Source organism: Copadichromis virginalis, linkage group LG4, assembly GCF_057382275.1.
Source record: "Copadichromis virginalis isolate Kocher_CV1m ecotype Utaka linkage group LG4, C_Virginalis_male_GT1.1, whole genome shotgun sequence".
In the NCBI taxonomy this organism is placed as follows: Eukaryota; Metazoa; Chordata; class Actinopteri; order Cichliformes; family Cichlidae; genus Copadichromis; species Copadichromis virginalis.
This window is the reverse complement of record NC_140621.1, coordinates 35,605,244-35,619,086: the sequence shown is the minus strand read 5'-3', so window position 1 is coordinate 35,619,086 and position 13,843 is coordinate 35,605,244. Positions and strand designations below refer to the sequence as shown.

At 49.1% G+C, this 13,843-nt stretch overlaps 1 protein-coding gene across 3 annotated transcripts; it reads left to right on the top strand.

The window, feature by feature from the left end:
- Positions 1-546: 546 nt before the first annotated feature.
- On the top strand, positions 547-13,482 carry mvp (major vault protein). 3 transcript variants are annotated; one of them, XM_085455188.1, is made up of 18 exons: positions 547-684; positions 3,601-3,779; positions 3,891-4,086; positions 4,394-4,517; positions 4,637-4,768; positions 5,442-5,536; positions 6,356-6,592; positions 6,686-6,811; positions 8,295-8,507; positions 8,768-9,003; positions 9,073-9,270; positions 9,450-9,594; positions 10,114-10,325; positions 10,439-10,555; positions 10,863-10,989; positions 11,576-11,764; positions 12,575-12,726; positions 13,166-13,482. In XM_085455188.1, the coding sequence occupies exons 2-17, from the start codon at positions 3,616-3,618 to the stop codon at positions 12,698-12,700; spliced, it is 2,637 nt and encodes an 878-aa protein (XP_085311314.1). In that variant the 5' UTR covers positions 547-684; positions 3,601-3,615; the 3' UTR covers positions 12,701-12,726; positions 13,166-13,482. The 3 variants fall into 3 exon arrangements, with proteins under 3 accessions (XP_085311314.1, XP_085311313.1, XP_085311312.1); XM_085455187.1 differs by having other exon boundaries at positions 3,572-3,779; positions 8,292-8,507; XM_085455186.1 differs by having other exon boundaries at positions 548-684; positions 8,292-8,507.
- The last annotated feature ends 361 nt before the right edge of the window (positions 13,483-13,843 follow it).

The following is a 13,843-nucleotide window of genomic DNA, read 5'->3' as shown; positions in this document are numbered from 1 at the left end:
AGTCCAGATGAACAGAATTTCTTACCTGATGATTGAGCGTCTGAAGTATGAGGTGTGTATCACTGCACACTTTATTTAACCTGAATGTGTGACATCAGAACATTGTGTATGTATATAACCTGACAAGAGGCCCATTTATAACATGAAGGATAGCATGTAGTTCATGTGTTTTTCCAGCAGAGGGCGCTACTAACACAACAGCCCTGTCGGGATGTGGGAAATTCCTCCCTCTCCAGAGCTCCTGCGTAGTTACTGACCTGAGGTGCATATTTCTGTGTTTTTCATCATTTATGCTTAAAATGTAATGTTTTTAAATCTTGTTAATCTATGAGAAATGTGGAAATCGGAATTTCGACTTTTGTCCTGTGACTCACAAATTCACCGGATTGTTAATAATAGTTATGGTTCAAAAATATTTTAAATACTGTGTGTGTGTGTGTGTGTGTGTGTGTGTGTGTGTGTGTGTGTGTGTGTGTGTGTGTGTGTGTGTGTGTGAGAGAGTGAGAGCGCGCGCGCGTGTGTGTTTCCCGGACCAGATGACTCGCCTCTGCTGATCATTTCCGGGTTTGCAGATCTCTCTCGTCTTTCCCGCAGTGACTGCACTTCGGTCGGTTTTCTCCTCCGTGTGTGAGTCGGGACCCTGAGAGCAAACACAGAGCTGCCTGCTGCCTGCTTCGGGAAGAGGTAAGACCCCGAGGCTGTCTGACCGCTGCAGAACTTTGCTCTGAAATCTCAAACTTTAAAATTCAAATTCAAATTTTATTTGTCACGTACACAGTCATACACAGTACGATATGTAGTGAAATGCTTGGACAACTGCTCGTGACCTAAAGAGAACAAAAAAGGAAAAGGCTATGAATAAGATAGGAAATAAATATGAAAAATTAAAAAGGGTAAATTTAACTAGGAAGGAATAAAATATAAATTAAGGTTAAAAATGAAATAACTGTACAACACAAATTAGAATGAAGGGTAAACTTCCGTAAGTGTCGGAGCAGATTTCTGAACAGCTGAAACAACTGAAGGTGGGGCGTGAACAAACATTACCCCACTTTTAAATCGGCTCATAGTACACCCGAAAAATAGCTTTTAATTGATTAGAATCTGAACTTGAACACGTGTTTGAGTTTCATTTTCAGTCTTCTGTCCTTTTGTTGTTCGCCTTGTAATCGGAAGGTTTCCGGTTCGAGCCCCGGCTTGGACAGTCTCGGTCGTTGCGTCCTTGGGCTACTGATGGTGGTCAGAGGGCCCGGTGGTGCCAGTGTCCGGCAGCCTCGCCCCAGGGTGGCTACAGTGTAGCTGCCATCACCAGTGTGTGGATGACTGGATGTGTAAAGCGTACAAATACAGGCCATTTGTTATCACGTCTCTGCTTATTCTCCTTTTAATCACTAAAAAAAATCTCAGGGAACATCGAACTAGGTGAGTGCTGCCTCAGTCAAACACAGGGGCTTTCATTCAGAGTGTTTTAACGGAGTTTTGTGGGTTGCCAGGTTTGTAAACCATTCCATTTGTTAAGCGTACATGAGCAGCTGTTTGTGATCCTGCAGAGCCGCCTCCTCTGTCAGAGCTGATCATGTTACAGAGGAGAGGGAGCCACCCTCACATTTCCCATGTTATTGGACAGCCCGTGATGATGAGGTGAATGCTGCTATAAAAGCGCTGCAGGAAGCTGCTGACACCTCTGATACACGTAAAAGATGCTACAGGCTGAAACTGTCTGCGTCTTTACTCTTCAGCTCCACCTCCTCCACCCAGGGCTGGATTGGTGGTTTGGCACCCCTCCCCTATCTTCGCCGTGCGCACAGGCAGCCTGTAGAAAAAGTTCAGTGTGGAGAAGATGGAGCTGAAAATCTGAGAGAAAACAAGAAGAAAGTAAAAATAACAGCAGAATTAACGACAACCGTAGTAACAGGTAGTAAGCAGACCTCACAGCAGGCCGCGGCTGCACCAGCTGTGGAGACGTGAGGAAGAGACGAGGAAGATGAGACTAACATGGTGAGAAAACAGGTGGAGGGAAGCAGAGATTGAAGGATTCGGCTAAATGAATGGCAGCTCTGACCATGAGCTAAGACTCGACTAAGAACTGACCCTGATCAAACCCCGCTTTGATATTTATAATCGAACAAAATCAAATGAAGCGGGCCGCCGGCGGCTTCATCATCCTCCGAGCGTCGCTGTGATCTGTGTGATTGATGGGTGCGAATCCAAAACAAAAGACAACGATTTCAATTTGAACTTGATCACATTAAAAAGTTGACAGTAGAATTTCTCATTTAAAAAGCTTCGTGCTGCGTTATTAAAGCTGCCCGCGCGGCTCCTTGTTCAGACGGCTTCACCCGCGTGTGCGAGGTGGAGGAGAAATACCCTGGATTACACCAACAAAGGTGGATGCAAATACTGTAACATGAGGTCACGTGGTCGGGGTTGGTTTAAGCTGATTGGATGAAGCTGCGGGTGAAGGAGCAGCTTTCACCACAGTCACACCTGCAGCGCTTCCTGTTACCTGCTCGCCGGTTTCATGCTTCCTCTTTTATTGGCTGTGCCTGACCAGGACGCAGCCTCGTGCAGAGCGTTTAGAAATCTGCAGACTACAGAGTTCAACGCAGTTTGGACACATCTACCTGTGTTGGTCAAGGAAGTAGTTTCGTGAGGTCACTTCCTGTGACAGTCATGGGAACCGGAATGTGAGGTTTTGTGGTTTAACTCAGAGACACAGGACGCGAGGCCCTGAGCTGCTGTTTGCAGAAACACGCCCTGTGCTCAGCGGCTCCAGATCCACGCCTCCTCTGTGTGTCATCAGTGTTTGCACATTGACTTTATTGTTTTCTTTGTGATTATTGATGATCGGCTGTTTCAGGTCGAGCTTGTTTTTCAGGTCATATGACACTCTGACTTTGAGCAAAGTGCATGCAAATGTTATTGGGCGCACGATCCTGCGGGATTTGTGGAGCCTGCTGTGTCTGATTCAGTCACAAGTTCCTCTCAGACTCCGTTTCAGCTCTTATCTCAGCAGCGTGTGAATGTTTGAGCTGATATCCTGACGCCAGTGTGCTCAGACTCACTCACTGTGTGATGTGTTTGCTCTTCAGGGGTGTGGATTCAGCAGAGGACGAGGTTTCGTGTTTCTGGTCGTGGCTCATAAACATGTCACCAGAGTCTTTACAGACCTGGAATTTATGGAAATATGGAGATAAAATGACTAAAAGGCAGGCAGCAGACTAACCCGGCAGGTGAACCTAAACCCCGGCAGGCCTCTTATTGGTGAAACCTTTGCACCACCCACAGACTCGTGCTCTGCTGTGGAGGTGTCAGCCAGTCGTTTACAGAGACTTTGTTAGGGTCTGTGTTCAATAATCAATAACTGCCATCAGGCGGCTTGTATTGATTAGCTGTAGAAACAGGAGATGCTGACAGATGTCAGTAAAAAGCTGAACCAGCGTGAAGAAGTCTTCCCTCAGAGTCGGTTCTTTTTTTCTTCATTTGAAATCAAACGTGATAAAAATTGTTTTTTAAGGTTATTCTCAGCTTTTCTCTTTTCCTGATACACTTCCTTCTTTCCTCTAATAAGCCCCGCCCTCTCTATGCCATCATCTGCAGTAATTCGCTGACATCATGTCTAAGAAGGCCGGAAACCGCGGGCCAGAGATGGAGGGGCTGTTGGAGGCATCGATCATCCGGATCCCTCCGCATCACTACATCCACGTCCTGGACCAGAACACCAACATCGCCCGAGTGGAGATCGGACCGCTCACCTACATCCGCCAGGACAACGAGAGGTCAGAGGAAGCCGCCCTCCGGCTTCAGCAGGAAGACCTCTGACATTCAGGCTTCCTCGGGAGGAGCTCAAAACTTCATAACATCAAAGTCTTCTCCTTTTTTTCCCCCAGAGTGCTTTTCACTCCGGTGCGCATGGTCATGGTGCCTCCTCGTCACTATTGTGTGATCGCCAACCCCGTGGCCCGCGATGACGACAACCAGGTCCTGTTTGACCAATCTGGACAGGCCAAGCTGCGTCACGCCGACCTGGAGATCCGCCTGACCCAGGACCCGTTCCCCCTGTACCCCGGGGAGGAGATGCAACAGGTTTGTTCATTTATTTCACGGGAATTCAAACTTTATCAGGGAGACGTAATGAAGATGAAAACATAAAGAAGTTATTAAAAAAGGATGAAAAGTCAGGCTGCAGGCTTCCAGAAACTGACCAATCAGAAGGAAGTGGGCGGTGCGGAGAATAAATCAGGCTTTTGAACTGAATCATGAACAGCTGAAAAAGTTCAATTTAACATTAAAGAAGAAGAAACTCTTTCACTGCGTGTTCTGTCATGGAAGGAGGAGTCACTGAAGAGTTTCTTTGTTCTCGCTGATTCGAATGACGATTTTTGGCCTCCAGGACGTGACGCCGCTGCAGATCGTGTACCCCGACACGGCTCTGCGTCTGCAGGCTCTGCTGGACTTTGAGGTGGAGGGAGGAGAGAAGAGAGTAGCTGGAGACGAGTGGCTGTTCGAAGGACCCGGTGTGTACTGGTTTGACTGGTTGTCAGAACAAATACTTCATTGATTTTCCTTTTAATCTGCGTCTCTGAAAGCACGGCACGAGCTGCAATTACGATATATATCTCTCGTCTGGTTTCAGGGACCTACATCCCCAGGAAGGAGGTGGCCGTGCTGGAGACCATCAAGGCCACGGTGATCAGGGAGAACCAGGCCATCAGGCTGAGAGCTCGCAAGGAGGGCAAGGACAGAACCGGAGTCAACAGAGTGACAGGTAACACTCACCTGTGAGCACCCCTGAACTGTTTGAAGCTCCGCCCCCAAATGTACCCAAGAAGTCAGTTCACAGAGAGAAAGATCAAACTAAACAACTTTTTTTTGCATCTTGCACATGTGGAACTTATTTGTTTCCCTTTTTTCTTCTCTTGGTGGTTTTGGATGCTCAGATTTTCCTGCATTTTGTAATGAATCAACTTCACTTTGGCGTCACATAAAACCTTCAATCAAAGCTGATTATGATTAAACAGTAAAAATGAAATGAATACAAGAAATGAGGTTGGCTCCGCCTATTTCAGCTCCATACTTTTATTAATTCACTCTATTAGAATAGAATAGAATAGAATAGCCTCTTTATTATTATTCAGAACAAAACTTTGGGGCATTTACTCGCCATCAGACGATACATACAGGTATGAAAGAAATCTCTCTGATGTACAAAAGGATATCAGGGAAAACAGGGTGGCTTTGCATGATTGTAGTTCAAAATGATACTTAGTTCATCCTGTGTGTGAAATAAGCTGTTTAAGCTCCTCCTCCGTGAAACGTTGGGTTATGGTTCCCCTTTAAGCCCGAGGCTCACGGGGACTTCCTGTTTCCTCTGCAGATTCAGAAAAGATTCGTTTTATGTTCAAGTGTCACGAACTGTCTCACCTGTGTCTGTGGCTCAGGTGAGGAGTGGCTGGTCAGTAAGGTGGGCGCGTACCTTCCAGGCGCGCACGAAGAGGTGATTGACATCGTCAACGCTTTCATCCTCACTGACAAGGTAACCCCGCCCCTCATAGACGCCCTGAAACGACGACCTGCTCTTCACCTACACCTTCTCCCACACTGCAGCACTAAAGCCTGCACGGCCAGCACACACACAGACACACACACACACACAGACACACACACACACACAGACACACAGACACACACACACAGACACACAGACACACACAGACACACACACAGACACACACACAGACACACACACACACACACACACACACAGACACACACAGAGACAGACACACACACACACACACACACACACAGACACACACACACACACACACACAGACACAGACACACACACACAGACACACACACACAGACACACACACAGACACAGACACACACACACACACACACAGACACACAGACACACACAGACACACACACAGACACACACACACACACACACAGACACACACAGAGACAGACACACACACACACAGACACACACAGAGACAGACACACACACACACAGACACACACACAGACACACACACACACACACACACACAGACACACACAGAGACAGACACACACAGAGACAGACACACACACAGACACACACACAGACACACACAGAGACAGACACACACACACACACACACACAGACACACACACACACAGACACACACACACAGACACACACACACACACACACACACACAGACACACAGACACACACACACAGACACACACACACACACACACACACACCTTCTTTAGTGTTTGTGGTTCACGAGCCATCAGAGAAACCACACGGATGCAGACGGTTTCTCTGACTGCTCGCTGTTGTCGTGTCTTCAGAAAGCGCTGCACGTGCGCGCCCTGCGGCCCTTCAAAGATGCCGGCGGGCGAGAACGTCGCACCGGGGAGGAATGGCTGGTCACCATGGCTGATAGAGAGGCCCACATCCCCTCTGTGGCAGAGGAGGTGGTGGGTGTGGTGGATGTAACCACCCTGAGCAGCAGGCAGTACTGCGTGATCCTGGACCCGGTCGGACCCGACGGGAAACCTCAGCTGGGTCAGAAGAGGGTGGTGAAGGTGAGGCGAAGCTTCAGTCTTGCCGTTTCTAGTTTTGCTGCATTCGTGTCATTTCCTCAGGCCTGATCGTTTCCCCTCGTCTTCCTCTGTCAGGGCGAGCGCTCGTTTTTCCTGCAGCCTGGGGAGCACCTGGAAAACGGCATCCAGGACGTGTACGTGCTGTCGGAGGAGGAGGGGCTAGTGCTGCGAGCTGTGGAGGCCTTTAACGACACCCAGGAGGTAAGAAGAGAGCAAAACACAGAATCGCTTCATGTTTTGGTTTATTTTCCTAAAATATTCAGAAATTTGCATGACCGCCTAAATCACGGCTGCTTCATGCAAACCTTCGTCGTGTGCTTTCACTGTTAAACCCTTCGGTGAGCTGGATTTGAGCTCTTTCTGCATTTCTCAGGCACTTTCTCCTGAACTCTGCTGTATCTGCTCGCTTCTCTCTGGAGCGTCAGCTGAGCAGAAAGGAGAGACGGGACGAGGCGTTGTCAGATGAAGCTTGGGCCTGCACAGATGTGCTGCGGTTTAAAACCATCTTGTGCAACCGGTCGATCGGAGAGATTAAACAAGCAAACATGATAAGCTCAATAAAGAGGCCATCTGTAACGTGCTGCAGCTCTGTAAAGGCTGGTATGCAGGTGAAAGGCGTGTCTCTGGTCGAAAGGTGAGAACGCCTCGCAGTGCTGAGGGGTGTGGTTGAAAGGTTGGCTTTATCGCAGGTATTTCTAGGAACAGAGTGAACTCTGGTGCAGAGCAGTCATAGAAAGCAGCAGGTCAGGGTGAGGCCGACTGAGCGACCAGTCCTGTGGAAATATTTATTGTGTGCATATCTTTGGCAGTCGTTGAGGCTTTTTAGTCAGCGTCCTTCTAGGAGCTCGCCACTCTGCAGCGCTCACAGTGTGAATGAACAGAGAGCCAAAACTATCATCTCCTTCAAGTAGAAGCGAAATGGGACGCAGTCTTCTGGGGGCCAAAGAGCTAAAAGCCAACTGATCCTGGAAAGAAGAGAAATGAAACCAAGAAACGAGGCCTGAGCTCGCAGCCACAACACAGGAAAAAAGGTTTGCATCAGCCAAAGTGCCACAAACCTCCTACCACGTCCCAGCGCATGGTAACCAAAGCTTTCTCCTGCTGTGCTTCCAGTCAGCCGTCCAACAGCCTGTTTCTAACTGTGCTGTCCCGACCTTTGACCTTTAACATGGAAGTTAAATGTAAAACAGAAGTTTGTTCTTTCAAAGCAGAGATGAGACAATCCGCCTTTAGGCCTGAACCCTCACATACATCGAGCCATGTCTCTATTTATCTCATCATAGTGCATCAGAGGTAGTTTAACACGTGAGTCCGTGCATTAGAACATCTCTGATCCCAACTGGGTGGAAATGGGAGCCTCCAGCTGGAACTGGTTTAAATCCGGATCACTGGTGATCCTGTCCTTCACTTTCCTTTCCTAACCCGGACTAACCCACTCTCCTCTTCTTCTTCTTCTCTTCCTTCCTTTGACTCAACACCCCCACCCCCAAACCCTCTCCTGACTCCACCCACCATCACGCCTTCCACCTTTTCCTTTTATCTTCCCTTCACTTTTTTTACTCAGTATTTTCCTCCAATCCCGTCTCCTCCTCTCCCTCCCTCTCCCCCACCGCTCCAGTGCATCACCACGTTAACCCTTCTCTCCGTCCTCCTCCTCTCTGTCTCCCGTTCTGTCTGCCAGCAGGAGGAAGACGAGGAGGAGGAGGAGGAAGAGCAGCAGGAGAGGGCCAAGCGCTCTCGCAGAAGCGGCACCCCCCGTCGCCCTGGAGACCGCTGGATGCTGCGGGGCCCCATCGAGTACGTCCCCCCTGCCAGCGTGGAGGTGTTGCTGCGGCGCCAAGCCATCCCGCTGGATGAGAACGAGGGCATCTACGTCAGGGACATCAAAACGGGAAAGGTAGGAGTGGCCTCAGCGTTCCCAGCCCCGCCTCTTTACATTGTCTTATATTTAGCAGAACGCTAAATATAACGCTAAGAGTCCTTAAACCTTCCTCGTGACCAGCAGGGGGCGACTCCTGCTTGTAAAGATTGCCTCAGCTCATCATCATCACAGGACCCTCAGTGCAGAGCGTTTAGGGTTTTCCTTTTATGTGTCACGTGTCTGTAAATGATTGATGATCGTGGTCAATGCCATAGCAACGTATTGCTGGTCTGCAGGTGCGCGCGGTGATTGGTCACACCTACATGCTGACTCACGACGAGGAGCTGTGGGAGAAGGACCTTCCTCCAAACGTCGAGGCCCTGCTGGGCGCTCGTCTCGACCCGCTTGCCGACCGCTCAGACCGCGGCCAGCAGGCACCGGCTGCCCCGAGGGAGAAGACCAGGGTGGTGTCCTTCAGGGTGCCCCACAACGCCGCCGTGCAGGTCTACGACTACAGGGAGAAGAAAGCCAGGTGGGCGCTGCTGTGCGTTGGAGTTGAATGAAGCTGAACTGCTGGTGCTGATGGTGGTTTTGTCTGCAGGGTGGTGTTTGGACCGGAGATGGTGATGCTGGGACCCGACGAGCAGTTCACCGTGCTGTCGCTGTCTGGGGACAAGCCAAAGAGGGCCAACGTCATCAAGGCCATCTGCCTCCTGCTGGGGCCCGACTTCTTCACCGACATCATCACCATCGAGACGGCCGACCACGCCCGGCTGCAGCTGCAGCTCTCCTACAACTGGTAAGCGCACGCTTGTGTGAGTCCGTGGAGAGGCCGGTTCACAGCACAGCAGCATGATCTCTGACTGCTCCGGGTTTTTAAAAAAAAAAAGTGCATTTCCAGGTTAAAGCGCCGACAAACGCAGACGCCTCTCAGTTCTAAGTGTTGCTTACCTTGGCTCCTCCCCCTCTCCCTCACAGGCACTTCGAGGTGAAGTCTCGGGTGGACGCAGCCAACGCCGCGGCCGTGTTTTCGGTCCCCGACTTTGTGGGCGACGCCTGTAAAGCCATCGCATCGCGGATCCGTGGAGCTGTCGCCTCGGTGCAGTTTGATGATTTCCACAAGGTTTGTATCGGAACATCCAGGCTGTGATATCCTGATGCTTTTACATTCAGAATGAAATGAAATCACCAACTGATGAAGAACAAGCCGGTCTGCAGGTCAGGCCGACCGACATCCATCTCTGTGTTTGTGTTCTGGGACTTCGCTCGAGCAGCTTTGCATGATTCAGTTCGAAATAATCCTTCTTTGTCTCACACTGAACCTGAGAGCAGCCTGTGAAACGAGTTGTTTTACCCCCAGACCAGCGCAGGTTCGAGTAGTTTTCTCCTCATAATTAATGTCAGCTGAGTGTCCTCAGGCTTGATAAGAACAAATGACTAAAGTAAAATATTAGTCGAAAATGTGCCTCCATCCGTTGTGGTGGGAGTCGCACAGGTCACAAGATTCAAATAGAAATATCAGATCTTCCCTTCAGCACCGTCTCTGTGGATCATAACTGCTCAGTTCATGTCCGAGTACAACGAATTGTTTAAAAATCCCAGATTCTGACGTGATCGTTGAGCCAACGTGTTTCTTCTGCAGAACTCGAACCGGATCATCTGCTCGGCCGTGTTCGGCTTCGATGAGAAGATGCAGGTTCGCTCGAGTCTTCGCTTCAGCCAGAACAACCTGGTGATCAGCAGCGTGGACATCCAGTCCGTGGAGCCCGTCGACCAGCGCACACGAGATGCCCTGCAGAAGAGCGTCCAGCTGGCCATCGAGATCACCACCAACTCCCAGGAAGCGGCTGCACGGTCCGACGCGCGCACACACACACACACACACACACACACACACACACACACACACACACACACACACAGCATCAATGAGACGTCGCAGCTTCATGAGGTTTGCTTGTGTGCAGACACGAGGCCGAGCGTCTGGAGCAGGAGGCCCGGGGGAAGCTGGAGAGGCAGCGCATCACCGACCAGGCCGAGGCGGAGCGAGCCAGGAAGGAGCTGCTGGAGCTGGAGGCGCTCAGGTGAAGCCAGACGCCACCAGCAGGAGAAAATCAGAGCGTTAGATGGCTCTTAAATATCTTCTCAAGGTCACAGGATGCAAACAAACCACGACGCCTAACGTTATCAATTATGAGACTTCGACATGTTTTATGTCTGTCGTCACATTTTTGTCCGATTTTTAAAGATCAGCTTGGAGCTGCTTCCATGAGGCAGAGCTCGAGTGTAACACACAAAGACTCTGACAGACTCCAACCGTCAGAACTCATTTACAACAAACTGCAGACAAAACTAAAAGTGTGTGTGTGTGTGTGTGTGTGTGTGTTTCAGCGCGGCGGTGGAGAGCACCGGAGCGGCGAAGGCTGAAGCTCAGTCTCGGGCGGAGGCGGCTCGGATTCAGGGAGAGGCGGCGGTCAGCGAGGCCAAACTGAAGGCCGAGGCTCAGAGGATCGAGGCGGTACGTTCACACTTCCTCCCTTTCAGTATAAAACATGTCAGTAAAATCTGCCGCCTGCTTTAAAGTAACGAGTCGGCATCAAACGCTGACTCACAGCTCACTGATTCACCAAAACGATTAAAAGTGAGCTTGAAATAGAGTTCAAGGGTCGAATGATGTCACACCGATTAATCCAGTTTACATGAACAAAAACACAAAGACTTTGTGCTGGATGGATTTAACCTCGCCGTCTGAAAGAAGGCGCCGGCTCACGAGTCCCAGTTTAAACGGATTCAAAAGAAAAAGTGACGCCGCGGAGTCGAAGCTGTCCAAGTCAAAAAGAAGAAGCTGGCAAATTATCGCGCAGATCTAAACAGCTGTGTTAAAAAATTCTCTCGTCTCCATGGCAATATTTTCTGTCACATGTTTTGGCTGTCGTCTCTTCGTTGTAGTATTTCTGTCGTAGCGCTACGTCAAAGTTTTCCCTCATCTGTCTTATCTGCTCCATCTCCACACCAGCTTTATTCAGTTTAATTCAGCCTCGAGGTGCTTTTTATTGTAAGGTCGACCCTATATGTCTCTGTAATGTGTGTGTGTGTGTGTGCAGGAGGCGGAGCTGCAGCGCCTGGCGAAGGCTCGTGAGCAGGAGCTGAGCTATAAGAAGGAGATCGACCATCTGGAGGTGGAGAAGCAGCAGCGGCTGGCTGAGATCGAGAGTCAGCGCTTCAAGCAGATGATGGAGAGTTTGGGCAGCGAGACGCTGAAGGAGATCGCCAGAGCCGGCCCCGAGATGCAGGTACAACACCCACGCCGCTCACACCACACCCACGCCGCACGAACATGAAATGCTCCGAATTATTTTAAGAATAAGAAAGACTCTGCTGAGAGTCTACGCCACACACAAGCTGATTATGTGTTTATTATAATAAACATTATTGTGTTTATTAAAGCAAAAAGGTTTTTTCTGCTCTTTTTGTAGACGTCTGACAACAGGTTTCATTTCACTGAGCCATCGCTTTTATTTTGAAAAACCACACCATACTTGTTAACCGACCACCGAGCGAGAGTAAAACTAGAAGCACGCGTGTTTCAGACCAGACGCACGAGACTTTGTTTCAAAGATCTGTGTTTGAAAACGTGTAACTGAAGGCGACACGCTCGCCATCGAGCTTCAACCTCAGTGGTCTGTGTACGAACGGCGTGATGATGAATAGGGCGCGACGTTGAACTGCAGCACAGACTCGTTACAGTCTGTCTATTGAAGATTTATTAACGCAGTCTTTGCTTTTAATTTGCGCTTGTTTACTTTTCCATCACATCGCTCGCCTGACTCGGACGCTGGCCGCTTTTTGCAGCGTTTGCTCGAATAATAAACGTGTAATAATGAATTAAAACAAATTCGAGATTGTTTGCAGATGAACCAGAGTAACGTTTATCGTCTCATTTAAACCTGTTACTGCTGCGCAGGTGTTTATGCTGTCTTATAATGGGGGGGTTATTTTAAAGCATCTGCCCCAAAATAAGGTTTTAAGCCTTGTTTTAATTTCTCTTGTTGTTTTTGCTGCTGCTGAGCTTAAAACTGTCTGCACTGGTTTGTTTCCTCCAGGTGAAGATGCTCCAGTCTCTGGGGCTCAAGTCCACCCTCATCACGGACGGCTCGTCTCCCATCAACCTCTTCACCACAGCCAACGGCCTGCTGGGGGCGCTGCCGGGTCAGGGACAGGCCCAGTGAGGAAGAGGAGGGGAACAGATGTGAAAGTAAACCTCAGCAGATCTTCTCTCTTGTTTCTGTTACTGCCGACTTCTCAGTGATTTCATTCAGTTTCTGCAGCCGTCAAACAAAACCCATCTTTTAGCCTCGTTCATCAGCTCTGTGCAAAGAAATGTTTCTTTTTAATCATTTAAGCCCAAATTTGTTTAACTTAACACGAGCGTGAAACGTTAGACTGTGACGAGGCTCAGAAACATGAAGCTGATGCACCTGAAGGACACAGACCCTCATCACATCTCGTTTTTTAGACTCGTCATCGACTAGTTTAGAACAACTGACTTTTCAAAATAAGAGCCAGAGGAACAAATATGAAAGCACTGCTGGTCGAAATTAACAACACCTGATGGTTCAGTGGAACAAAGGTCACTGATGAAGACGACTCCTGACATTTAGGAATTTCTTTCTGTTGTTTTCTTTATTTTTCAGGTTCAACATTGGAGGTCGTGACGGGTTTTTTCCACCTACCTACCTACAATATGTTAAAGTTCAATATTAAAGCGATGTGTGCTGGCCGGAGGAAGTGAGGTGCGCACGTGTCGGAGAACCCGCAGCGAAGATGTCGTTCACCGTCCCACGCTGACAGCCAAAGATTTGTTCCTACTGAGCACTTTTTCTCCCAAAGCTAAAAATGCTGTTTACAGATGTTGACTCTGGTGTGTGGATGTCTCTGCCTTAAATGTGCTCATGTTCTTCCTTCTGTGGTTTTTTCGCTGAAGCAATATTAAAACTGACGTCCTCCGCTGTGCCCGTGTTTTATTTTCATGAGCTGCTCTGATTTGCCAATAATGAGCAAACAAAAGCTCCAAACGCTCAGTTCATGACCGTGTTTCTACTCCCGGCCCTGTGTGAGGTCATGGGGTGTCCCCTCTCTGGGTTGAAATGTTCCTCCAGTCCAAAAGCAAAGCGTCCTCACCTTCAGCTCCAAAGGATCACGTGTTCTCTCAGCTGTTACAATAAAGTCAAACAAAGGTTTGTTTTCCATCTAAATCTGATACGCCCCATTCTGATTGAAGGATGTATGAAACGGGGTCAGTGAAGCCCAGGACGAGGGGGCAACTGTGCTCATTAAAAGGTCAGGTTGTGGGTCACTGATGGGTGGAGACA